The sequence below is a fragment of the Leucoraja erinacea genome, chromosome 32, assembly GCF_028641065.1.
Source record: "Leucoraja erinacea ecotype New England chromosome 32, Leri_hhj_1, whole genome shotgun sequence".
NCBI lineage: Eukaryota > Metazoa > Chordata > Chondrichthyes > Rajiformes > Rajidae > Leucoraja > Leucoraja erinaceus.
In genome coordinates, this window is record NC_073408.1 from 4,389,561 (window position 1) to 4,417,128 (window position 27,568).

The following is a 27,568-nucleotide window of genomic DNA, read 5'->3' on the forward strand; positions in this document are numbered from 1 at the left end:
ACCCGAAATGTCACCCATTCTTTTGCTGCAGAGATGCTGTGAGTGACCCACTGAGTTACTCCAGCTCTTTGTGTCTATCTTCTATGCAAAACATTACACGTACATCCCAAACTGTCCTTGTTCAACAGAATATTTAAATCTCACCTTTAACATGGGGGGGGGTGGGGTGGGGGGGGGGGGGAGGTGGGGGGGGGGGGGGGGGGGGGGGCCAGGGGAAAACAATACATTTTCATTATCTTACCTCGCCGGAGACGCGATTTTTTTTTCCGGATCGTATCTCCGGTCACTCTGCAGCCTAACATCATGGAGCTGGTGGCCTTGCTCGAGACTGACTTTGAGCCGGGCCATCGGAGTCTGCGATCCCTTGCCTGGGATTGACGCTCCTACTGCGGCCTGCGGATTTCAACTTCGAGGAGCTCGCAGTCTCGGGCAGAGACCGATGTCGGGAAGCTCCAAGCCGCAGGAGGTTCGACCAGCCCCGACTCGGGAGTCCGATTGCCCGGGGCGCGGGGGAGCTGAGATTCCCCCACCCCCAATGCTGGAGTGTGATTGATCGCCCCGATGCGGAGGGCTCGGCCACCGTTTGCGGGAGTCAAGATCGCCCCGACAACGGAAGGTTCGAGAGCCCCGACAGCAATGGTGGAGAACAAAGAAGGGAAGGAGATTGAACTTTTTTTGCTTCCATCACAGTGAGGAATGTGGGGGAGTCGCTGTGGTGGATGTTCATGTTAAAACAATTATTTGGGTGTCTTGTTTTACTTCATTGGTATGGATGTATGGCAAACTGAATTTCACTGTTGAACCTTGAACATACCCGTGGTCGGCCATGTTTGTGCCTGGTGTTCAAGGACACTGATGTGGCTACCTACGTCAATGTTTCCCAATCTCCCACCATTGACTGTAAATAATGTTGTACCTTAATGCCCCTGTCCCACTTAGGAAACCTGAACGGAAACCTCTGGAGACTTTGCGCCCCACCCAAGGTTTCCGTGTGGTTCCCGGAGGTTTTTGTCAGTCTCCCCACCTGCTTCCACTACCTGCAACCTCCGGCAACCACCTGCAACCTCCGGGAACCGCACGGAAACCTTGGGTGGGGCGCAAAGTCTCCAGAGGTTTCCGTTCAGGTTTCCTAAGTGTGACAGGGCCATTAAGGGAAGACAGAGTGACAAAGTGGTAGAGTCATTTGCAGAAGGGTCTCCACATTGGATGCGTGGCAGCTGCAGTCACAAGCAGCAATGGTGGACCAAGAAACATCAACAGAGCTCAAGGGACGGGCTGTAGGAATGCAGAGGTCTGGGAGGCTTGAGGAACAGGGCGAGATCAGAGGTGCGGGCAGGCCTTAGGGTGATTTGAAAACAAGAATGAGAATGAGAATTTTTAAGCTGAGGAAGGACTAATTTGGGGAATGCGTTTCAGCACCAGTTAACTTTGGCACAAGGCCCACTCGTGAATATTACAGGATGGACGTAGGAAGTCTTTCTTAATTTCTTCCTGTGGTGTGGGTACCACAGATACTTCTGACCCGAAATGTCACCCATCCTTTTTCTCCAGAGATGCTCCCTGACCCGCTGAGTTACTCCAGCACTTTGTGTCTATCTTTGGTATAAACCAGCATCTGCAGTTCCTTCCTACTCATTGTGATCCAGAGACTTTAGTACATAATTCCAAAGAAACGTTTATTTCTTGCCACATGAGTACAGCGTACAACTTGAAAATACATTCAGGCCCATTGCAACCACGTTACTTCAATACATCAATCTTATTACTATCGACAATTAAATGCAGCCACCAATATTAAAATAATCTTAAACTGTTACATAGTTTCAGAAAGAAGAAAATTAGCAATATTTACCACTGGTTACATTTCATTATAATATCTTTTATTCATGCAGCCTTTACATTTATAGATATTTTTCAGATCTGATTATATTAAGCCATGAGTGTCTTGTTCCATTTTATTGGATGCACGTTCAACATTAGACAAATTGGATTATCAGACAAATATTTCTCATTCTGAGTTATCTCTACCATTTAGGTGCAAATGTGCTTGACTGCAAACTGGCAAGTACATTGTGAAAGGCCTGGATAGAGTGGATGTGGAGAGGATGTTTCCACTAGTGGGAGAGTCTAGGACCAGAGGGCACAGCCTCAGAATTAAAGGATGTTCATTTAGAAAGGGGATAAGAAGCAATATAATTAGCCAGAGGGTGGTGAATCTGTGGAATTCATTGCCCACAGACGGCTGTGGAGGCCAAGTCATTGGGTACGTTTAAAGCGGAGATTTGACAGGTTCTTGATTAGAAAAGGTGTCAAAGGTTATGGGGAGAAGGCAGGAGAATGGGGCTGAGAGGGAAAGATAGATCAGCCATGATAGAATGGTGGAGTAGGCTCAAGGGGCTGAGTGGACTCATTCTGTTCCTATCACTTACCAATTTAAGAACTGCAGATGCTGGTTTACCAAGGAAAGACACTTGTATCCTGAAAGAGCGGGCGGTTTCGGCCCGAAACGTTCCTTCGCTCCATAGATGCTGCTGCGCCCGCTGAGTTTCTCCAGCATTTTTGTGTATGGTGTTGTGCAATATCCAAAGCTCTCTCTGCCTTTGCAACCAGGATATTGAATATATGTTCTTATCTCTTTGTAGAAAGCTCAGTACCCCTTGCTGCTGTACCTGCCCCTCCATCATCATATCCATCAACATTCATTCTTTGATGTCTATATCAGGTTGGTGTAGGCTGGATGGACTAATGGGGGCCATTCAACCTCTACAGAAAGTACAGCTGAGAATAACTGATATCACAGTCAGAAGGTGGTGAATCTGTGGGATTCATTGACACAGACAGCTGTGGAGGACAAGTCAATTGATATTTTTAAGGTGGAGGTTGATAGCTTCTCGACTAGTACGGGTGCCAGGGGTTACGGGGAGAAGGCAGGAGAATGGGGTTGAGAGGGAAAGAATAGATCTGCCATGATTGAATGGCGGAGTTAACTTGACGGGCCGAATGGCCTAATATCTGCTCCTACGACTTATGAACTTACAAACATGTAGATCAACCAATCAACCATATAGATGCCAAACAGGGAAGTTTAAAAAAAAAAAAATCTGACCTTTTTAATATTTTAACCAAGAATAAAATGAATATATGTAGGAAGGAACTGCAGATGCTGGTTTAAACCGAAGATGGGTAAAAAAAAGCTGGAGTCATTCAGCAGCATCTGTGGAGAGAAGGAATGTGTGACTTTCCGGGTCAAGTCTGAAGAAGGGTCCTGACCCGAAACATCACACATCCCTTCTCTCCAGCGGTGCTGCCCGACCCGCTGAGTTTCTCCAGCATTCTGTGTCTATGAAATGAATATATATTGGTTAAGGGGGAATCTAAAATACGATAAATGATGCTCAAAATAAAAATTTGGTATAATTTTCACGATATGTTGAAAAGATCATTGTGAGGGAATTAAATCCCAGCGTAAGGGTAGGGATTGTTCATCTGTAGTTAGTCGTTTCAAAATCTTGTGTTACTTCTCAATTGATAAACCTCAAGATTTTCTTTTTTTTTTTTACACCAAGATGACTGTAAAGGATTGATACCCCAGTTAGGTTAGTGAGTGTATGGACTGTGGAGGAGCAGATCTATCGCAGACAGCAACATCCAGATTTCCTTGCCCAGGCGGCTTGTCCAGAAGGCACGGCCAGATTTTTACTCGTACAACCTTGGCACTGAATCTCTCACCGTTAAGGGCCTGTCCCGCTTGGCGATTTATTTTCGGCGACTGCCAGCGTCACATCAGGGTCGCCAAAAGATTTTGAACATTTCAAAATCCAGCGGGGACAAAAAAAATGTTGCGACACTTGAAAAAACACTGCACGCGTCGATACGCCATCACATCGCAAAATTTTCCGTGACGGCAGTCAATGATGCCGGCAGTGGCCGAAAAAATTGCCAAGTGGGACAGGCCCTTTCGTCCCACCACAGACTGCAGGTCACATCCATGGGCCAATTAACGTGGCAGGCTGGGATTGGAGGAGTGGATAAAAAACAAAGCATGTCGGAGGAACTCAGCGGGCCAAGGGAAATGGACACACGACGTTTCAGGTCAGGACCCTTCTTCAGACCAACATGAAATGTCGGCTGTACATTTCCCTCCACGGACGCTGCCTGACCCAACGCGTTCCTCCAGCACTTTGTTTTTCCGCTCTAGATTCCCACCACTGCATTCTCTTGAAGGAGTGAATCTTTGCGCCACAAATTTACCATTCATAAGTGATAGCTTCAGAATTAGGCCATTCGGGCCCAACTCGGTGAAATGTGTTTGGATCAATTGTAAATCGCTTCTAGATTGGGACTGAATAATACACTGTTGATATCAGGATTGGTTTAAAGTTGAAGTTATAATTTCATCAGAGTCGGGGGCAACAAGATAGGACACTGGAAGGCTGAACAGTTGGCAGCGGTGCCTCATTCAATTTTGCAACGAGGTGTTCAAGTTTCTTTAGTTTTTCACGGAGTTGTGAATGATGGGCGAGAGGAACTTCCTCAGGTCTTCGATGCGAATGCGGAGCTCCTCATGAAGTGGCTCCATATAGTCAGTAACCCGCTTCTGCCATTTCTCCACCTGCGCTGTGGTGCCCCCAAGGGTCTGGTTAAACTGGCTGGTGATGAGGCTCAGGTTCTCACGGTACTGCTGGACGTCGTTGTGGATCTTCCCCAGCTGCTCGTGAATGTTGTTGTAAGTTTCATCCCCAATGGCTTCGTGGACCTGAGATCCCACGGCGTCCAGCTGATCCTGGAGCAGTCTGCCCTGCCTGACGATATGATGAGTCACTGGCACTCCTTGCCATTCCAGCTCCTTCGACAGGTTGTGCAGTTTCCTTATCACGTTCTCGAACAGGGCCTCAACATGTCCCGTATTGTTTGACAGCTTTGCACTATGGGGAAGAGGAGGGGAAAATAAAATACGATGAGGTTTGCACATTTTACATGGATTCATTTTACATTCAGCACAGCACGGTGGCGCAGCGGTAGAGTTGCTGCCTCACAGCGCCAGAGACCCGGATTTAATCCTGACTACGATTGCTGTCTGTACGGAGTTTGTACGTTCTCCCCGTGACCTACATGGGTTTACTCCGGGCACTCCGGTTTCCTCCCACACTCCAAAGACGTCCAGGTTTGTAGGTTAGTTGGCTTGGCATCAATGTAAGTGGTCCCTGGTTTGTTTGTGGGACAGTGTTAAACCCCTGTCCCACGGTACGAGTTCATTCCAAGAGCTCTCTGGAGTTTGCCCTGATTCGAACTCGGAGATTTACGGTAATGGCCACTCGTCGGTACTCGCGGCTCTCGTGGACATTTTTCATCGTGTTGAAAAATCTTCACGAGTCTTCCCGTGCTTACCTGCCGTTAGCGAGTCTTCCCGAATACCTGCCGTTAGCGTTAAGAGACGTCCCCGAGCTCCGACGTACCCGCTACGTTCATTCTCCGTGTGTTAGGCTGTGGGCCGAGGAGCTTTATTCTGCAGTTTTGTGACCCAAGTCACCAAACTACATGAAATTTTCACATATTGTGTAAAAATATTTATATAAATCACCCCTGAAACTCGATATGAACAAGACTTGCACATTTTGATTCAATTAGAGAAAAACCGGAAAAATATAGATAATTTTTTAGTCCAATCAAAGCACGTTTAACATTGAGTTGTCTGCCAGTTGGCCAATCATGCGCTTTGTTTCAGGCTAGCACACAACATGGCTGAGGGGGCTTCACGGATGCCTGTTTTACTGGAGATTCCCATTTGTTGTTCTGTGGAATAAATGTCGTGGAAACTTGCAGCAGGTTAATTGTATTTAGTGGGAAAAGCATTAAAAAGGCTGAAGAAAGTGCTGCTAACTGGATGGAACTGCAAGAAAGCCTTCAGAGTCCCTGCTGATGTGCTGGAACACAAAGAAGGCCCCCATGAATCAACTCTAACTGAAAGGTAAGATTAAAGTCTGAATTTATGAAAATCTATCTGTATGGACTTTAATTAATTTAATATAATGTGAATAAATTCAATTATTCATTCATTCCTTATTCATTCACTCACTCACTCACTCACTCACTCACTCACTCACTCATTTATTCATTCATGAAATTGAGGGCCTAAACTATAACACAGTCAATTAAACATTGTCACTAATGCCAGCTTGTTGTAGAGTAATAAGTCTTTAACAAATAATCTCGGAGCAGCCTGCGAAAACTTACCGGGAAAAAGTGCTCCGATCGTGGGATCTAGGTACCCACGGTAAATAATGCGATCGATATCCCTCCGTTTTTCTCCCGTTATCGGGGTCTGAAAACGACCGCTACAGACGGCACTATGTACAGCCTCCCGCGGAGATGATCCATGGCTCCGCGATCGCAAATCGGCCGTTTATTAATTGAGACCGCGGCTTCACTTTACCGTGGGTAACTAGGCCCCGCGATCGGAGCACTTTTTCCCGGTAAGTTTTCGTAGGCAGCTCGGAGATTAGCTGTTAAAGACTTATTACTCTACAACAAGCTGGCATTAGTGACAATGTTTAATTGACTGTGTTATAGTTTAGGCCCTCAATTTCATGAATGAATGAATGAATGAGTGAGTGAGTGAGTGAGTGAGTGAGTGAGTGAGTGAGTGAGTGAGTGAGTGAGTGAATAAGGAATGAATGAATGATTGAATTTATTCACATTATATTAAATTAATTAAAGTCCATACAGATAGATTTTCATAAATTCAGACTTTAATCTTACCTTTCAGTTGATTCATGGGGGCCTTCTCTGTGTTCCAGCACACCAGCAGGGACTCTGAAGGCTTTCTTGCACTTTAATCCACTTCGCAGCACTTTCTTCAGCCTTTTTAATGCTTTTCCCACTAAATACAATGAACCTGCTGCAAGTTTCCACGACATTTATTCCACAGAACAACACATGGGAATCTCCAGTAAAACAGGCATCCGTGAAGCCCCCTCAGCCATGTTGTGTACTAGCCTGAAACAAAGCGCGTGATTGGCCAACTGGCAGACAACTCAATGTTAAACGTGCTTTGATTGGACTAAAAAATTCCCGACATTTTTCCGGTTTTTCTCTAATTTGATAAAAAATGTGCAAGTTTTGTTCATATCGAGTTTCAGGGGTGATTTATATAAATATTTTTACACAATATGTGAAAATTTGATGTAGTTTGGTGACTTGGGTCACGAAATCCTATTTCTAGACACATTTTTGATGCTCGGCCCAAAGCCTACTTACCACGAGTTTGATTTTTTTAAAAACTCGGGTGAGCTCTTGGTATGAACTGGTAGCGTGGGACAGGGTTATAAGTGCGTGGTTGGCACAGACTCGGTGGGCCGAAGGGAGTTTAGACTCTTTGGGCGACTACTCACCACCAAACAGGCGTCACGTGTCGACATGTCACAGGGTGACTCCTGTATGGTCGCGAGGCGTCGCCCAAAGAGTCTACCTTTTTCTGATCGCCGCTGGATTTTCAACACATTAAACATTTTCAGCCACCTGCTGCGACTATGACAAATGCTGGCAAGTCGCGGAAAAAAATTGCGTAAGTGGGACAGGCCCTTCAAGGAACGTCCTTTAATTCTGAGGCTGTGTGCTCTGGTCCCTGACTCCACCACTAGTGGAAACATCTTCTCTGCATCCACTCTATCCAGGCCTGTGAGAGCATAACTTTCTGCTGGTTTTATCAGGAGCAGGTAGATACTTACAGAGTGGTTTTGGCCACGTCGGACTGGTGGAACAAGCTGACAGCCGCACTCACCACCTCATGCCCAATTTTAACCAAGTCCCAAATAGGTTGCTCCCAGCTTGTTGATTGGTTGGTCTTGGGCACATCTTCGGGGATGGTTGCTCCCTTGGATTCTAGGCAAGAAAGTAGAAACAATGTCAGTAAGATAAGCCTATTGTGTGGTTGTAGCAAGGATGCCATGAGCCACTACCTCCCTAATGTCACACTGTTCAGTTTAAGGTAGACAAAAATGCTGGAGAAACTCGGCGGGTGAGGCAGCATCTATGGAGCGAAGGAAATAGGCGACGTTTCGGATCGAGACCCTTCTTCAGAATGATGTGGGGGGTGGGGGGGGGCGGGAGAAAGAAAGGAAGAGGAGGAGCCAGTAGGCTGTGGGAGAGCTAGGAAGGGGAGGGGAAAGAGGGAGAAAGCAAGGACTAACTAAAATTGGAGAAGTCAATGTTCATACCCTTCTAAACTGGTTAGTTTTGTTTAGAGATACAGTACAGCGCCGAAACAGGCCCTTCGGCCCACCGAGTCTTTACCGACCAGCGATCCACGCACATTAACACTGTCCTACACACTAGGAACAATTTACATTTATGTACAAAAGATGTACGTCTTTGGAGTGTGGGAGGAAGTGCTATAAGGCAGCAACTCTACCGCTGCGCCACCGTGCCGGTGAGTGCCGTTCCCCTATGCTGGAGAGGTGACCTTTGCTGCAGCTCAGTGGGTACAACCTTGAAACTACAAGAGGTACAAGAAACCAAGTTGACACTTCAGTCTTCTGGGAGAAAAAATAAAATCTAGCCCCTTCAGGTAGATACAGAATGGCCCGTTTTCAAGGAACAATGTACCTGCACCCCTCGGTCTCTGCTCCCCACCAGTCCCCATGGCCGTGCCATTCACTGTGAAGGTCCTGCCCTGGTTTAACTTCCCAAAAACGCCAAACATCACAATTATCTGCATTAACCATTCCGCAGCCCACTTGCCCAACTGATCAAAATCAAGATCCCGCTGTAATTGTTAATAACCATCTCCGCAGGTGTGAAGAGTTTGTGTTCATACCTTTAATCAGCAAGAGGACCAAAGCGACAGCGAATATCTTCATGATGATGTCAGGTCCTCAACTCTCTGTGAAGGCTGCAGAATTGAAAGGGACGAAACATTATTGTTCAAGTTAAATAATTCACCAGCAAGATCCACCAAGATCACAGCGTTCAACAAACACATTTAGACAGGGACATGGATAGGACAGGTTTAGAGGGACATGGGCCAAATGTACACTGTTGGGACGAGTGTAGATGGGGCATATCGGTGGGTGTGGGCAAGTTGGGCTGAAGGGCCTGTTTCAACACTGTGTGCCTCTATGACTCTAAGATGTAGATTTAAATCTTAATAGTTCTTTGCCAAAGTCATATCCAAATGATAAGATGCAATGCTCCCAAGTCCTGGGCAGTACTTTTTAATTCCTCTGTTTCCCTGACCTATTTAGTGTGTAGCTATAACACTACTTGCTGCACTTATGATAACTTGGACTTGAAAATGGAATCAAAACCTGGCGAATCTTGTATAGTGTCTCAGTGTACCATTCCTGATCCACGATTGTGCCTGTGTATATTAATGCTTTTACTGAACATAAAGGATTTCACTGTACCTCAGTTACAAGGTTAATTCCCGGGATGGCGGGACTGTCATATGCTGAGAGAATGGAGTGGCTGGGCTTGTACACTCTGGAGTTTAGAAGGATGAGAGGGAATCTAATTGAATCATACAAGATTGTTAAGGGCTTAAGAGGCAGGAAACATCTTCCCGATGTTGGGGGAGTCCAGAACCAGGGGCCACAGTTTAAGAATATGGGGTAAGCCATTTAGAACGGAGACGAGGAAACACTTTTTCTCACAGAGAGTGGTGAGTCTGTGGAATTCTCTGCATCAGAGGGCGGTGGAGGCAGGTTCCCAAATGCTTCTATGGTACCTGCATAAGCCAGCAATGCAGACACACACACACACACATGCACACACACACACACACACACATAAATATACACACACACACACACACACACACATACACACAAATACACACACACACACATAAATATACACACACACACACACACACACACACATAAATATACACACACACACACACACACACACACACACACACACACACACACACACACACACACACACACATAAATATACACACACACACACATAAATATACACACACACACATATATATATATACACACAAACACACACATACACACACACACACACCCTTTGAGCTGCAGAGTTTGGATCAATTAATGCATTCTAGGCTGAGAGATAACATGGGCACTGAGCAGGAAACTGAACTAATTCCTCCTCTATCTCATCCCCGTGACTCTCACAGTCTCCTCCACACTGCCCGCAGCCATTATGCTTGAGAACCGATTCACTAACACATGGAAGCCACATCACATCAACAAATAAACGCCTGATGAAAAGAAGCTTAAACCATTTCCAATTAACATTGTTATCATTCAAAATGCAGGAACATCAAGTCATTTGTATTTCACTGGAGACTGCAGGCAGAATAATGCAGAATAACACAGAGTCTTAAGAAAATCCTCGAAAGAATCCTGAAAATGATGCAGAGAAGATGTACGAGGACGTTGCCAGGATTTGAGGGCCTGAGCTACAGGGAGAGGTTGGGCAGGGTAGGACCTTATTCCTGGGGTGCAGGTGGCTGAGGGAGGATCTTATAGATGTGTATAGAATCAAGAGAGGGCGAGGCGGGGTAAATGCACAGAATCTTTTTCCAGAGTAGGGACATCAAGAAACAGAAGAAGTGGGTTTAAGGTGAGAGGGTAAAGATTTAGTAGGAACCTAAGGGGCAAGTTTGGTCAGAATAAATCCATCATGTGACAGTCTAGTTTTTTGTTTAGTTTAGAGATACTGTGCAGAAACAGGCCCTTCGGCCCATTGAGTCCGTACCGACCAGCGACCCCCCCGTACACTAGCACTATCCCACACACTAGGGACAATTTACAATTTTTCAGAAATTTACAATATTTATTTTTTTGAGCCAACACATTCCATCGTACAAGCAAAAAAGGCTGGAGAAACTCAGCGGGCGAGGCAGCTTCTATGGAGAAAAGGCATATGCAACGTCTCCATGGATGCTGCCTCACCCGCTGAGTTTCTCCAGCATTTTTTTGTCTACATTCGATTTTTCCAGCATCTGCAGTTCCTTCTTAAATATTCCATCCCATAGTCAGTTCTCATTGTCACAACTGAAACAAAAAGCTTAAGGGCTCGTGTGCAAAGATAAGAATGCATCTCATTTTCTCCCCCTGTGCCAGAGACACTCCTCAACATCATGGAATAAGTCCAATTGACCTCAGGATCCATGCACTTTATCGTGATGCTGAGGACTCAAGCAGTGGCCAGCTTCAAAGCACCAACTTGAGTTAACAGGCTCAGCCTAGGCAAGGGCATGACCCAGTCCCTTGTGCTGTGGTCAATGTGACTTAGTCACACCAGCAGACCTGGGCCTCATTCAGGGTGCCGAATGTCAGTAAAAATCACTGCATAGAAAGTTCCTACTTTACCAGTTTCCAAAAGTGCAGAGAAAACGAGAGAAATAAAACACCTCTTACCTGCTTGTATTAACTGGCCGTAGATCTGGTGTCTGGGGCTCAGATCCTCGCTGTTTATTAGCTGGATGTTATCTCCCACATCTGATAACCCAGTTCCAATTCCATTTTTTCTTACTTGAGTCAGCATAGAGTCAAGGATAAGATTTGTTTGATGATGCAGTGTTTGTGTCCAGCAAACATTGATTAAATCTACTAGCTGTTAGTGCACGTTAATCTCATTAAACACTAACGTCGTTACCACAGAGGCCAAATGTGGTCACATCAGCCTGGATACCTCAGGCTCAGGGTACAGAAACAGACCAGGGTTGGGCTGAGAGCTTCTGAAAACCATTGTTGCAATTCCTGCATTGACCAGTATCAAAGAAATAGGTGCAGGAGGAGGCCATTCGGCCCTTCGAGCCAGAACCGCCATTCATTGCGATCATGGCTGATCATCCCCAATCAATAACCCGTGCCTGCCTTCTCCCCATGTCCCTTGACTCCACTAGCCCCTAGAGGTCTATCTAACTCTCTCTTAAATCCATCCAGTGACTTCAAGAGTTCAGAGTCTTTCCTTTGAACATCACAGAGGACACTATCAAGGTGTCCTATTTTAGGCCAACATAAACAAATTCCCAACTCTCTGGGTGAAAAGGTTTTTTCTCACCTCAGTCTTAAATGGCCTCCCCTTTATTCTAAGACGGTGGCCCCTGGTTCTGGACTCGCCCAACATTGGGAACATTTTTCCTGCATCTAGCCTGTCCAGTCCTTTTATCCTTTTATCATACAGGCCCTTCAGCCCAAGTCATCCATGCAGACCAAAATGCCCCAACTAAGCTAGCCCCGCCTGGCCAATATCCCTCCAAACCTTTCCTGTCCATGTACCTATCCCAGTGTCTCTGAAATGCTGTTCATGTACCTGCCTCAACTTCCTCCTTTGGCGGCTCGACTCATACACCCACCACCCTCTGTGTGAAAATGCGTTCCTTAAGTCTCTTTGTTCCCCTGGGAACATCTACGAATCCTACAGATTCACCACTCCTTGGCTAAAGAGATTCCTCCTCATCTCCATTCGAGAGGCACATACATTTATTCCCAGGCTGAGCCTTCTTGTCTTAGACTCTCCCACAAGTGGAAACTAGTGGAAGGGTCTCGACCTGAAACGTCACCCATTCCTTCTGTCCAGAGATGCTGCCTTTCCTGCTGAGTTACTCCAGCATTTAGTGTCTATCTCCACAGCCTTTCTTCTGAGGTTTCTGGATCGTGCATCGTGTGTCAATGTTGTTTTCTCTCCTCTGCCCTGCAATGAGTCTTGCGCCCACACACACCCCTTCCACCCGTGTCTCCCCGCTCCCCAACCTCGCCACTGCAGGGAATGGTTCCAATGTAAACTCTTGCAACAGGGTCCAAAAATGCAGCTGTGTTTAAATAAATATTGACCACCTTTCTGCAAATAGTGCAAAGAAAATCAGTGCCCTTGTGTTTTAGAAGGAATTAAAGAGGATGGGGGTAACAAAAGCATTTTACATCTGAAATTCAAGTTAATTTGTAAATATGAAGTCAGGCTTTTGAGGACATCGCTGTAAACCATTTACCCGCATTTTGAAATCAACTAAACCTGGAATAACAAGGAATAAACTTAGTTTAGTGACACAGTGCGGTAACAGGCCTTTCAGCTTAGCGAGTCCGCACCGACCAGGGATCCACACACACTAGCCCTATCACTATCCTACACACACTAGGGACAATTCTCACATACACCACACCAAGCCAACTGACCTACAAACACCTGCATGTCTTTGGAGTGCGGGAGGAAACCGAAGCTCTGGGAGAAAACACACACGTACAAACTCCGTACAGACAGCGCCCGTAGTCGGGATCGAACCCGGGTCTCTGACGCTGCAAGCGCTGTGAGGCAGCAACTCTACCGCTGCGCCACCGTGAATATCAATGGCTTCAGATCTCCACATTCCGCTGTGACTGAAACTTAGATACTTTATACATGACGTATTAATCTGAAAGACAAGGGTGAGGGTGGCAGACCTGGTCCAAACGGCAAGTGTCACAAAGCAAATGTTAGAAGATAGGAAACCAGACCGAAATGGAGAGGGCAAGAGGTGTGAGGAGTCTGACGGGATGGGGGGGGGAGAGGGGGGAGAGAGGGGGGTGAGAGGGAGGGGGGGAGGGGGGGGGAGGGAGGAGGGGTGAGGGGGGGGAGGGGAGGGGGAGAGGGGGGGGGGAGAGAGGGGGAGAGGGGAGGGGGAGGGAGAGAGAGGGGAGGGGGAGGAGAGGGGGAGAGAGAGGGGGAGAGGGAGGGAGAGGGGGGGAGAGAGGGGGAGAGGGGGAGAGAGGGGGGGGGGAGAGAGGGGAAGGAGGGGGCGAGGGAGAGAGAGGGAGAGAGGGGGAGAGGGGGAGAGGGGGGAGAGGGGGAGAGGGGAGAGAGGGAGGAGGGGGAGAGGGGAGAGGGGGGGGGGAGAGGGGGGGGGGGGGGGGGGGGGAGGGGGGGGGGGGGGGGGGGGGGGGAGGGGGAGAGGGGGAGAGGGAGAGAGGGGGGAGAGGGAGAGGGAGAGGAGAGAGGGGGGGAGAGAGGGGGGAGAGAGGGGGAGAGAGGGGAGGGAGAGAGGGGGAGAGGGAGAGAGAGGGGAGGGAGAGAGAGACGGGGAGAGGGAGAGAGGAAGAGAGAGAGAGGGGGAGAGGGAGAGGAGAGAGAGGGAGAGGGGGGAGAGGGGGAGAGGGGGGGAGAGGGGGGGAGGGAGAGGGGAGAGGGGGAGAGGGGGGGGGGGGGAGGGAGAGAGGGGGGGAGAGAGAGGGGGAGAGGGGGGGGAGGGGGAGAGAGGGAGAGAGGAGAGGGGGGAGAGAGGGGGAGAGAGAGAGAGGGGGAGGGGGAGAGGGGGGGGAGAGGAGGGAGAGAGGGGGAGAGGGGGAGAGGGGGGGGGGGGGAGGGGGAGAGGGGAGAGAGAGGGGGGAGAGAGAGAGAGAGGGAGAGAGGGAGAGAGGGAGAGAGGGAGAGAGGGCAGCAGAGGTGGGTATGAGTTATGGCCACCTCGAACGACTCAGTTCAGGTGGGAAACTGAAGAATTCGGCCCAACTTGACCGTTCCCACCAACATGTCCCATCTGTACTAGTCCCAGTCTGAAGAAGGGTCTCGACCTGAAACATCACCCATTCTTTCTCTCCAGAGATGCTGCCTGTCCTGCTGAGTTACTCCAGCGTTCTGTGTCTATCACCTTTGATCGACTGGCTTGAAGAACAAGGTATTTAGAAAGTGATCGCATTTACGTAAGCATCCCGAAAGCACATCATGAGGTGAACAACTTGGGGGAAGGCACGGTGGCTCGGCGGTAGAGTTGTCACCTCCCAGCGCCAGGGACACGGGTTCGATCCTGACTACAGGAGCAGCCTGCGCGGAGTTTGTACATCCACTCTCCGTGACCGCATGGGATTTTCCCCGTGTGCTCCCATTTCCCCCCACACTCCAACCACCCAGGCGGGAGGCTTGTAGATTCATTTGGTTCAAACAGTTCAAAGAACGAGTCTTTTTTTTTAAAGCAATACAAATTCTTTGCTGAGACATTGTCAGCAGATAATACTGAGTCACGATCTTCTGACTGGAGTCAGTCAATGGGACATCTTGTACCTTGTACCTACAGATTCCACTCAAAGACACAGGTGTAACTGTCTGCAGATTGAAGCAGTTGAGATCTTACATCCTCTACTGCACCAGAAGCCCAACTCATCCACCTTTAGATCCTTAAAGACTCCATCCCTACTGTTCCCTTTCCATTAGTTATCCCAAAATCATGAGACTTTAGTTTTAAAACCAACCAGATAAAAACCAGATGTAGGAAATTTACTGGGCAACGTGGAACGGTTTGCCTAAGTACTTTAGTTTAGTTTAGATTAGAGATACAGCTCGGAAACATGCCCTTTGGCCAACTGAGTCCACGTCGGCCAGCAATCCTCGTACACTAACACTATCGCACGCGCCAGGGACAATTTACAATCTTTACTGAAGCCAATTAACCTACAAACATAGAAACATAGAAAATAGGTGCAGGAGTAGGCCATTCGGCCCTTCGAGCCTGCACCGCCATTTAATATGATCATGGCTGATCTTCCAACTCAGTATCCCGTACCTGCCTTCTCTCCATACCCCCTGATCCCTTTAGCCACAAGGGCCACATCTAACTCCCTCTTAAATATAGCCAATGAACTGTGGCCTCAACTGCCTTCTGTGGCAGAGAATTCCACAGATTCACCACTCTCTGTGTGTGTGAACCTGCACGTCTTTGGAGTGTGGGAGGAAACCAGAGCACCTGGGGAAAACCCACGCGGTCACGGGGAGAACGTGCAAACTCCACACAATAGCACCCGTAGTCGGGATCAAACCCGGGTCTCTGCACCACCGTGTAGCTCCATAATAGGAGGAAGGTTCATGGTGTTTTGAGTATAGGAGCAGGGAGGTTCTACTGCAGTTGTACAGGGTCTTGGTGAGACCACACCTGGAGTATTGCGTACAGTTTTGGTCTCCTAATCTGAGGAAAGACATTCTTGCCATAGAGGGAGTACAGAGAAGGTTCACCAGACTGATTCCTGGGATGTCAGGACTTTCATATGAAGAAAGACTGGATAGACTCGGCTTGTACATGCTAGAATTTAGAAGATTGAGGGGGGATCTTATAGAAACTTACAAAATTCCTAAGCGGTTAGACTGGCTAGATGCAGGAAGATTGTTCCCGATGTTGGGGAAGTCCTGAACAAGGGGTCACAGTTTAAGGATAAGAGGGAAGTCTTTTAGGACCGAGATGAGAAAATCATTTTTTTACACAGAGAGTGGTGAATCTGTGGAATTCTCTGCCACAGAAGGTAGTTGAGGCCACAGTTCATTGACTATAATTAAGAGGGAGTTAGATGTGGCCCTTGTGGCTGAAGGGATCAGGGGGTATGGAGAGACGGCAGGTACAGGATACTGAGTTGGATGATCAGCCATGATCATATTGAATGACTGTGCAGGCTCGAAGGGCCGAATGGCCTACTCCTGCACCTCTTTTCTATGTTTCTATGTTAAGATGTGCAAATTTAACTCTTGTAACAAGTGCGCAGGTGTTAAGCCCAGCTGGACAACCTGTTTGTAAGTGAGTCTACCTCTGTGAGAGAACCACTTGCTTCACAGACGCAACTCGCTGACCAGGTACTGAGTGACTTCCCGGACTCCATGGTCATTGTTTTGGGGGGACTCTAACAAAGCTAACCTCAGCCGTGACTTTCCAAAATACAGACTTCATGTTACCTGCCCCACCAGAGGGGAGAGAACAATCGATCACTGGTATACGGCAATCAAGAACGCATATCGCTCAGTTCCCCAGGCAGGTCTGGGTCTCTCTGATCATTGTCAAGTTCACCTTATTCCGACCTCACGGCAGAAACTAAAAAGCTGTGGTCAGAACATCGACAAGGTGGACAAGCGAGGGAGTGCATTGAGAAACTACAATCCTGCTTTGTCTGCGTGGAATGGAATGTGTTCAGGGAAACAATCACAAGCCTCGATGAGTATACAGGCACTGTATCATCATATGTCAGCTTTTGTAAGCGCAGTTGCATTCCAACTGGGACCCGGATCTGGTTCAACAAAGGCAAGCCCTGGTTTACAGCAGAACTCTGACAGTCTAAAGAGGAAGCCAACAGCATCCTTCTAAACTCCAGCGAGTAGAGGCCCAGAGCTGTCAAACTCTGCTCCTATGTTTGCCCGCTCACCCCTAGGATCAATCTCCTGTTTCAAGTCTGAGGACGTGTGGCTCCATAGATGGATGCTGCCGCTGAGCTGCCTGTTTAGCTGCAGCAAGTGGGGTCAAGGAAAGAGCATTCACGTCGATCGCGGCCCTGTTTCCACCCAATCTTTCCACCACCACACACAAGGAGCACAAGACAGACACCATTGTATGCAGATGCCAAGACGTGTGTTCAACTCTGGCTGGACTCGACAAGAAGAAGATGCAGCAAGTCAGAATTTCATTGTTCTATTGTACACATGATTATTAAACACCATTGACTCTTTAACTCACTGCCCAAGAAAACAATGTCGTTAATTATCACTTGTTCAACCATGATTAGGTTACAAAACAATTCTGTGCGCTGTCTTTGTTTTTTTTTTAAGTTTGAGAGGAACAGCGCAGAAACAGGCCCTTTGGCCCACCGAGTCTGTTCCGGCCAGCAATGTGTTAATAGTACGTTAACACCATCCCAGGGACAATTTACATTTATACCAAGCCAATTAATCGATAAACTTGCACGTCTTTGGAGTGTGGGATGAATCCGGAGATCCTGGAGAAAACCCACGCAGGTCACTGGGAGAAATACAAACTCCGTACAGACAGCACCCGTAGTCAGGATCGAACCCAGGACTCTGGCACTGTTGGGCAGTAACTCTACCCGCTGCACCCTTGCCCCGCTAATAATTTCAGTTTCTCCAAAGACAGCAAGAAACATACAGGGTAGACAAAAATGCTGGAGAAACTCAGTGGGAGCAGCAGCATCTATGGAGCGAAGGAAATAGGCAACGTTTCTGGCCGTGACCCTTCTTCAACAATTGTAATGAGATCTTTGTTCAAAGATTGTAAATACAACACTTTGGTATCGTGCCCCATGGATAAATAACATTGATCACATTGGCAACATGATGGGAACAATGAAACAGCAATTGAGTAAACCTAGCCACACGCTGTTACTCTTTTTATGCCTTTAAGGAATGATCTACTTAATATCAATAACAATTTAAATTTATGCCGAGCCAAATGTAGCTAAACAGACGGGTTATCAAACAAAGGTTTGGCATTAAACCTCGTAAGGCAAATGGCCAAAGCCTGGATCAACTGTTGTTATACACTGATTTGTGAAGGAAGAAATAGAGGTGTTGAAGTTATCACTGATACAGTGGGGAAACAGGCCATTCGGCCCAACTTGCCGACACTGGCCAACATGTCCCAGCTACACTAGTCCCCACCTGCCTCCGTTTGGCCCATATCCCTCCAAACCTGTCCTATCCATGTTCCTGTCTAACTGTTTCTTAAATATTGGGATAGTCCCAGCCTCAACTACCTCCTTTGTTCCATACAACCACCACTCTTTGCTTGAAAAAGATCCCCCTCAGATTCTTACTAAATCTTTTCCCTTTCACCTTAAACCCATGTCCTCTGGTCCTCGATTCACCTAGTCTGAGCATCTACCCGATGTATTCCTCTCACGATCTTATACACCTCTATAAGATCACCCCTCATCTCCCTGCACTCCAAGGAATAGAGATTCAGATTCAGATTCAATTTTAATTGTCATTGTCAGTGTACAGTACAGAGACAACAAAATGCATTTAGCATCTCCCTGGAAGAGCGACATAGCAAACGATTTGAATAAATAATAATAAGTGTCGGAGGGGGGGGGGTGATTGGCAGTCACCGAGGTACGTTGTTGAGTAGAGTGACAGCCGCCGGAAAGAAGCTGTTCCTCGACCTGCTGGTTCGGCAACGGAGCGACCTGTAGCGCCTCCCGGATGGTAGGAGGGTAAACAGTCCATGGTTGGGGTGAGAGCAGTCCTTGGCGATGCTGAGCGCCCTCCGCAGACAGCGCTTGCTTTGGACAGACTCAATGGAGGGGAGCGAGGAACCGGTGATGCGTTGGGCAATTTTCACCACCCTCTGCAATGCCTTCCGGTCGGAGACAGAGCAGTTGCCATACCATACTGTGATGCAGTTGGTAAGGATGCTCTCGATGGTGCAGCGGTAGAAGTTCACCAGGATCTGAGGAGACAGATGGACCTTCTTCAGTCTCCTCAGGAAGAAGAGACGCTGGTGAGCCTTCTTGATCAGAGTAGAGGTATTGTGGGTCCAAGAGAGGTCATCCTCTCTTGGACCCAACAAACTCAACCTCTCCCTATAGACCAGAGCCTCTAGACCTGGCAACATCCTCATAAATCCTCTCTGTACCCTTTCCAGCGTTCCTATATCTTTCCTATAACATGGTGCCCAAAGTTACAGATGATATAATGAGATGATGATACGATGAGGAAGTGAGATAACATAGATCTAGAGCGAGCGGGTGATCCATGGTGGGCGCGGACTCGATGAGCCGAAGTTCTGTTCCAACGCTATATCTACAAACTAAGCGAATTGGAATAAAGTGGCACTTTGGCGCAGTGGTAGAGTTGCTGCCTTACAGCGCTTGAAGTGCCGGAGACCAGGGTAGGATCCTGACTATGGGTGCTGTCTGTGCGGAGTTTGTACGTTCTCTCCCCGACAGCATAGGTTTTCGCCACGATCTTCGGATTCCTCCCACACTCTAAAGACGTGTGGTTTAATTGGCTTGGTATAAGTACAAATTGTCCCTAGTGTGTGCGCGCAGGATGGTGTTAGTGTGCGGGGATGACTAGTCGGCGCGGACTCGAAGGGCCGAAGGGCCTGTTTCCGCACTATATCTCTAAACTGAAAAACTAAACAAAACTAAGTCTGAAGAAGGGTTTCAACCCGAAACGTTGCCTATTTCCTTCGCTCCATAGATGCTGACTCACCTGCTGAGTTTCTCCAGCATTTTTGTCTACCTTAAACTAAACTAAGTGCTAGTTGAAGAGTTAAAAGCAGATTTGGCTAAAGTTCAAAGACAAGTTTATCATTATCATGTACACGAGGCATAATTGGCAAATCACCCTCGAAGAAGGATGAGAGGGGATCTTATAGAAACGTATAAAATTATAAAAGGGCTGGACAAGCTAGATGCAGGAAAAATGTTCCCATTGTTGGGGGAGTCCAGAATCAGGGGCCACAGTCTAAGAATAAAGGGGAGGCCATTTAAAACTGAGATGAGAAAAAAACATTTCCACAAATTCAGTTGTGAATTTGTGGAATTCTCTGCCACAGAGGGCAGTGGAGGCTGATTCACTGGATGAATTTAAAAGGGAGTTAGATAGAGCTCTAGGGGCTAGTGGAATCAAGGGATATGGGGAGAAGGCAGGAATGGGTTACTGATTGTGGATGATCAGCCATGATCACAATGAATGGCGGTGCTGGCTCGAAGGGCCAAATGGCCTCCTCCTGCACCTATTTTCTATTTGATTTAAATGGAGATGGATTGGGTTTGCTGACGCAGGAAGGACTCTGGTTGTCCTTGAACACTGGTTACTAAAAGCAAACAAGCAGCTGAGAGGACACGTTGAATGTTGAGCTTTGTGGAGTGAGGTTTAGGCAGTGGGAGTGAGGGCATTAACTCCACTGATACAGCATCTTGGTGTGGCCACACACACACAGACTGTTCTTGTTACCGTCAGGCAGATGATACAGGAGCATGGCTGCACGTACCACTAGACTTAAGAACAGTTTTTATCATCATGCCATCAGGCATCTGAACTCATGAACGCATCATATACATTGATTATTTTATTTATTATTGTCTTTTATCTACCAATGTCACTTTTATCTTATCTTTTTTTACCTTTTTTTTGTCCTTGTAATATTATTGCTGAGGTGACCCGTTGTCTTGTCAAACATTCCCTTGTACCGTTGACCCTGTGTTAACCTACATATGACAAATAAAACAGAACTGAACTGAATGCACCCGTTCCTTCACTCCACATCCACTGCCTGTCCCACTGAGTTACTCCAGCATTTTGTGTGTATCTATGCAACAGAGGTTCACCAGACTGATTCTGTGAGGGATGGGTCTGTTGTACAAGGGGAGGCTGGAAGGTTTAGTTTAGTTTAGTTTAGTTTAGTTTAGAGATGCAGCACTGAAACAGGTCCTAAGAATAAGGAGTAAGCCATTTAGAAAGGAGACGAGGAAATGCTTTTTCTCACAGAGAGTGGTGAGTCTGTGGAATTCTCTGTCTCGGAGGCAGGTTCTCAGGATAGCTTTCAAGAGGGAGCTAGATAGGGCTCTTAAAAATAGCGCAGTCAGGGGATATGGGGAGAAGGCAGGAACGGGGTACTGATTGGGGATGATCACATTGAATGGCGGTGCTGGCTCGAAGGGCCGAATGGCCTACTCCTGCACCTATTGTCTATTGTCCTTCCCCCACTGAGTCCGCGCCGACCAGCGATCCCCGCACGTTAACATTATCCTACACACTAGGGACAATTTACAATTCTTACCGATGCCAAATTAACGTCTTTATAGTGTGGAAAGTACTAGGAGACAACCCATGCTGTCACGGGGAGAACGTACATACTCCGTACAGACAGCACCAGCAGTCAGAATCAAACCCGGGTCTCTGGCGCTGTGATGTAGCAACTGTGCCGCTGCACCACCGTGCCTCCCACATCTACTGCATTCATTAGATACGGAGGAACGAGAGGGAATCTAACTGAAATCTATGATTGTGAAGAAGGGTTTCGGCCCGAAACGTCGCCTATTTTCTTCGCTCCATAGATGCTGCTGCACCCGCTGAGTTTCTCCAGCAATTTTGTGTACCTTCGATCTTCCAGCATCTGCAGTTCCTTCTTGAACACTGAAATCTATGATTGGCAGGTTAAGTGGAGGGAGATTGTTGCCCTGGGTGGGAGTCCAGGAATCACTGTCCCATGGGAGCGGGCAAGGCATTTAACTGACTGAGGTTTCATCACTCAGGGGCTTGTGGATTCTCCACCACAGAAGGCAGCGGAAGCCAAGATACTGAGGCATAGAGTCATATACCGTGGAAACAGGCCCTTCAGCCCAACTTTCCCCACATCTACCAACGTGCCCCTTCTACACTAGTCCCACATGCCTGCATTTCCCCTTTATTCTCTCCAAACCTATCCAATCCATGTACTTACCCAAATGTTTCTTAAATGTTGTGACAGTACCTGCTTCAACTACCCCCTCTGTTGGATATTGTCTTTATTTTGTGGCTGGTCTAACGCTTGGTGAAAAAAGACACAAAGTGCTGGAGTAACTCGGCGGGTCAGGCAGCTTCTCTGGAGAACATGGAGTGGTGACATTTCGGGTCGGTTCTGATCACTCAAGCCGAATCATCTCCTATCCACTGCCTGACCCGCTGAGTTACTCCAGCACTTTGTGCCTTTCCTTGGTAAACCAGCATCTGCAGTTCTTAAATTCATAAGTGATAGGAATTAGAATTAGGCCATTTGGCCCCTCAATCATGGCTGATCTATCTTTCCCTCAAACCCATTCTCTTGTCTTCTCCCCATAACCCCTGACACCTGTACTAATGAAGAATCTATCTGTAGTTCCATGTTTCTACTAAAGTTTGGTGACTTGGCCTTTCAGGGTCCACATACGGACAAATGGATTACAAAAATCATCAGAGAAACAGAGAGGGCAGAGACTCATCGGGCCAGGGAGCAACTGTGGAGGGAAACTGACAGACAACGTTTCAGGTTGGGATATTTCTTCAGAATTAAAATCTTTTCCAGCTGCAGTCCCCAGCTCTTTGTTTATCTGCACAGGGTAGCAAAATGGAGATGTGTAGGAAACATAGAAACATAGACAATAGATGCAGGAGGAGGCCATTCGGCCTTTCGAGCCAGCACCGCCATTCATTGTGATCATGGCTGATCGTCCCCTATCAAAAACCCGTGCCTGCCTTCTCCCCATATCCCTTGACTCTACTAGCCCCTAGAGCTCTATCGAACTCTCACTTAAATCCATCCAGTGACTTGGCCTCCACTGCCCTCTGTGGCAGGGAATTCCATAAATTCGCAACTCTCTGGGTGAAAACGCTTTTTCTAACCTCAGTCTTAAATGACCTCCCCTTTATTCTAAGACTGTGGCCCCTGGTTCTGGACTCGCCCAATATTGGGAACATTTTTCCAGCATCTAGCTTGTCCAGTCCTTTCATAATTTTATATGGTTCCATAAGATCCCCCTCATCCTTCTAAACTCCAGTGAATACAAGCCTAGTATTTTCAATCTTTCCTCATATGACAGTCCCGCCATCCCAGGGATCAATCTCGTGAACTGCCTCAATCACAAGGATGTCCTTCCTCAAATTAGGAACTGCAGATGCTGGTTTAAACCGAAGATAGACACAAAATGCTGGAGTAACTCAGCGGGGCAGGCAGCATCTCTGGAGAGAAGGAATGAATGGGTGGTGTCTCGGGTCGAGAACGTCACCCGTTCCTTTTCTCCAGAGATGCTGCCTGTCCCGCTGAGTTACTCCAGCATTTTGTGTCTATCTTCAGCAAAATGGAGATGCTGCCCTCTCCTGGAAGATGTGGGAACGGACCCGAGAGGAACAAATAAAATCTCGGAATAAAAGGACGTGCCTTGCGAAAGGGGATGAGGAGGATTTTCTTTAGTCAGAAGGTGGTGAATCTGTAGAATTCGTTGGAAGTCGAGGGTTGTGGGGAGAAGGCATGAGAATGGGGTTGAGAGGAAAAGTAGATCAGCTATGATTCAATGGTGGAGTTGATGGGCCAAATGGCCTAATTCTTCCCTTATGACTTATGAACAAGGCAATTTGTCATCAGACCTGAAGAAGGGTCTCTACCTGAAACATCGCTAACTTCCTTCGCTCTATAGATGCTGCCTCACCTGCTTGAGTTTCTCCAGCATTTTTGTCTCCCTTTGATTTTCCAGCATCTGCAGTTCCTTCGTAAATAAAAATAGGATTTGGTCTACAAAATGTGGATTCATTCAAAAGGCTGCTCTTAATGGCCTAGAAGGCGGCACGTGGTCTTAAGGACCATTCCTGCCCTAGGTAGAGCATCACTCAGCACTATGATGGCGGTGGGCATGCTGGTCGTGATGGAAATGCTTTTGGAGTTGCATCTTTGTATGTGTTGATGTTTTGGAGATCTCTGATGCTGGCTGGTAGAGTATTCCAATCACCTTGCTGTCTTGAAGAAAAACAAACCAACAGCTGGAGGAGCCCCCCCCCCACCGCCCCCCAAACGGGCGAGCAACCTATTCCGTTTGGTGGTGTAATTAGGGATGGGTGCACAACTGCCGTAGACGCCCACTGAGCTAATTAGGGTGCAGGGCGCATGTGGTGGGTCCCACAGCCACATAGTAATCTATGTTCAACCCAGACCTTTGCTGCTGTCAGTCTGGGCAGTGCGTATGACAAGGCGAGATTCCTCTGGGTGATCGGGTTTCTTCCCACTTCCCAAAGACGTGCCAGCCGCTGTACATTACCCCCCTGTTGTGGGATTTCATTTAGAGATAAAACGCGGACACAGGCCCTTGGACACACCTTGTAGATGCCAACCAGTGATACTAGCAGGCCCGTACACTGACACTTTCCTCCCCAATTAACCCACGTCTTTGGTAATTGGGGGGAAACCAGAGCACCCAGAGAAAACCCACGTGGGCACAGGGAGAGCGTACAACTTCTGTACAGACAGCACGCAGAGTCACGATCGAACCTGGGTCTCTGGGGCTGCAAGACAGCAGCTCTTCTGCTGCGCCTTAGAGGCAGGTGAGTGGTAGAATCTGGGGGGACATTGATGCAATGAAGGGCAAATTAAAGTTAATATTAATTTTTTTTTAAATCACTCGACCTTGGTACATGGGGCAAGAGACTAAACTAAACTAAATTAATCAGAACAAATGGGTTGCTGATGGGCAGCAAGTTTGCCCGCTGTATCTCTTTGGGACATGGAGAAGGAAAAGTCCCAATAATGGAGTAGAGAATGCTGAACTCTTGCTAGATTCTGATGACAATGACAAGAGAGTGCTTACCATCAGGTGCTGATCAACACCGGCTGAACTGGACATGTCTCAGCAGACTGCGAACCGGGGTCGGGTGGTCAAGGGTGACCGACAATGCACAAATGGGGCTACATGGAGGATACAACAGCCTGTGACTGTGGCACACACAGACCCGGACAATGCAACGCCTACTGCAATGCCCATTGCTGGATAATCCATGTACTTACTACTGCAGACCTTGCACTTAACACTCCGATAACGCAACGATGTGTACAGCAGTGGCGAGCAGGTTTGTAGCAAAAGCACAAGGAGGAAGAAGAGAAGCAGCAAGGTTGTGTTCACCAAAAGTAAGGCATTATTGACTTTTTTATCTTTATTGATGAAATGCAGCGAGCAAACGCGATAATTCCCGATATTTTGGATCTTTAAATCTCCACGGCAAATGCCCGATAAGCATTTCCGCTGGATTTGCACCTTCAGCTCCCTCTTGAATTTACCTTAGTTTCTATCTTTTTTTTGGACTGTAAATCTAGGTAGCTGTGCCTCACGGTCACCCCGACTGGCACAGTAAATTACAGCTCAAAAACTGGCCGTTATCGATGTTTTTAACGGGTATGAAAGTGCGTGTTTTCCCATTCACTAACATGTACCGGATGTATAGTATGTCCACCACTTCAGATTTTCGGTCACGTGTGTGCGGATCTACGCTCCAGTGACCTTTCGTGAAATCACCCTATTGCAAGTCTTACAGTAAATAACTATCTGCACAATCTCCAGCTTTTTTGTGTAACCTTCGATTCTCCAGCATCTGCAGTTCCCTCTTAAAAACTATCTGCACAATATGTTTGTGGTAGAATGGAATCCCTGACCCTGTGACTACTCCAGCTGTGAAAAACAGTCCATGAGGCTGATCAGCCTGATCAATAACAACATATTTAATGATATATTGTTAGGGTTCTGCAAACAGCAAACAGTCTTCAAACATACCCAGCAACTCCCACTCACCAATACCATTTTGTTATCAAAATGAATTACATTTTTTTCTTGACCCACATTAGAAATTCTCTCATAACCACCAAATTTTCATCATTAATATATCAAAAGAATAAAAAGTTGTATATGAAATCTTGTACAAAAAAAACTTTTCACTGTAACCTGACCTCAGTGCAAGTGAGAATAAAAAATTTAAGTAACATTTCAATTTCAAGAGCAGGAAATGTAGCCTTTCGTATTTTTTGTCAACATGACGTTTTTTTTTTAGCAGTCTGAAGAAGGGTCTCGACCCGAAACCTTTTTAGTTTCTTCCTTTACAGATACAGCACTGAAATAGGCCCTTCAGCCCACCGAGTCCATGCCGACCAACGATCCCCCCCACACTAATACTATCCGACACACACGAGGGACAATTTTACCAAAGCCAATAAGCCTACAAGTCTGAACGCCTTTGGAGTGTGGGATGAAACCAGAGCACCCGGAGAAAACCCACACGGTCGCAGATAAAATGTACAAACTCCTTACCAACAGTCCACATGGTGGCACTGGGGTAGAGTTGCTGCCTTACAGCGCCAGAGACCCGGGTTCAATCCTGACTATGGGTGCTGTCTGTACGGAGTTTGTATGTTCTCCCCATGACCTGCGTGGGTTTTCTCTTAGTGTGTAGTGTGCGGGGATCGGTGGGCGGCGCGGACCCATGTGGTCATGGGGCGAACATGCAAACTCCATGCAGACAGCTCGGGATCAAACCCAGTCTCTGGTGCTGCCAGTGCAGTAAGGCAGCAACTCTACCAATACACCACCGTGCCATCCAAACTAGGGAGATCTGAAACCAAATCCACCTTCAAAAACATTTCATCAGGCGTGAACTAAATTGGGAATTGCTCCTAGATCGCAGTGGAATCTTCTTCTTGTGTATGGCGCACGCAGCCTAAAGTTGTAGGTCAACTTGTTCTTATTTGATCTTGTTTGTGGGCGTCGGGTTGATTGCATTAGTTGAAACAGGGTGGACCACGTGAAGGTGGCAATCTCCCACCCGCAGTAGAAGCTGAACCATCATTAGTAACATTTTTAATGAAAATTAATTTTGAATTGATGAAATATGGAAAAGACAATACAGAGATAAAGTTCTACAAGGCATAATGTCTGAAGAAGGGTCTCAACCCAAAACTTCCCCCATCCCTGCTCTCCAGCGATGTTGCCTGACCAATCCTGATTTAATCCAGGTTTTTGTGTCTACCTTTGGTGTAAACCAGCAGCTGCAATTCCTTGTGTTCAAGAAAGAACTGCAGATGCTGGAAGATCGAAGGTACACAAAAATGCTGGAGAAACTCAGCGGGTGCTGCAGCATCTAATTGATGCTGCTGCACCCGCTGAGTTTCTCCAGCATTTTTGTGTATCTGCAATTCCTTCCTGCACATAAGAATTTAATTGCCCGTTATACCAAATATACTTTATAAACATTGAAATTCAAATCAAATCAGCAATTCAGTTTGCTACAATCAAGGCAGCAGCAAGCCGTGTGGAGAAACAGTTCATCAACAACAGCAGCTCGTATATTTATC

At 47.2% G+C, this 27,568-nt stretch overlaps 2 protein-coding genes across 2 annotated transcripts in view; both read right to left on the bottom strand.

Moving 5' to 3' along the window:
• Positions 1 to 27,568, bottom strand: part of LOC129712294 (apolipoprotein A-I-like) — a 161,017-nt gene that overhangs the window by 10,051 nt on the left and 123,398 nt on the right. The gene's annotated exons all lie outside the window — the stretch shown is intronic.
• On the bottom strand, positions 1,651 to 11,673 carry LOC129712293 (uncharacterized). Its single transcript, XM_055660594.1, has 4 exons — positions 11,400 to 11,673; positions 8,816 to 8,890; positions 7,728 to 7,881; positions 1,651 to 4,925 (listed from the first exon to the last, which is right to left on the bottom strand). The coding sequence occupies exons 2-4, from the start codon at positions 8,856 to 8,858 to the stop codon at positions 4,490 to 4,492; spliced, it is 633 nt and encodes a 210-aa protein (XP_055516569.1). The 5' UTR covers positions 8,859 to 8,890; positions 11,400 to 11,673; the 3' UTR covers positions 1,651 to 4,489.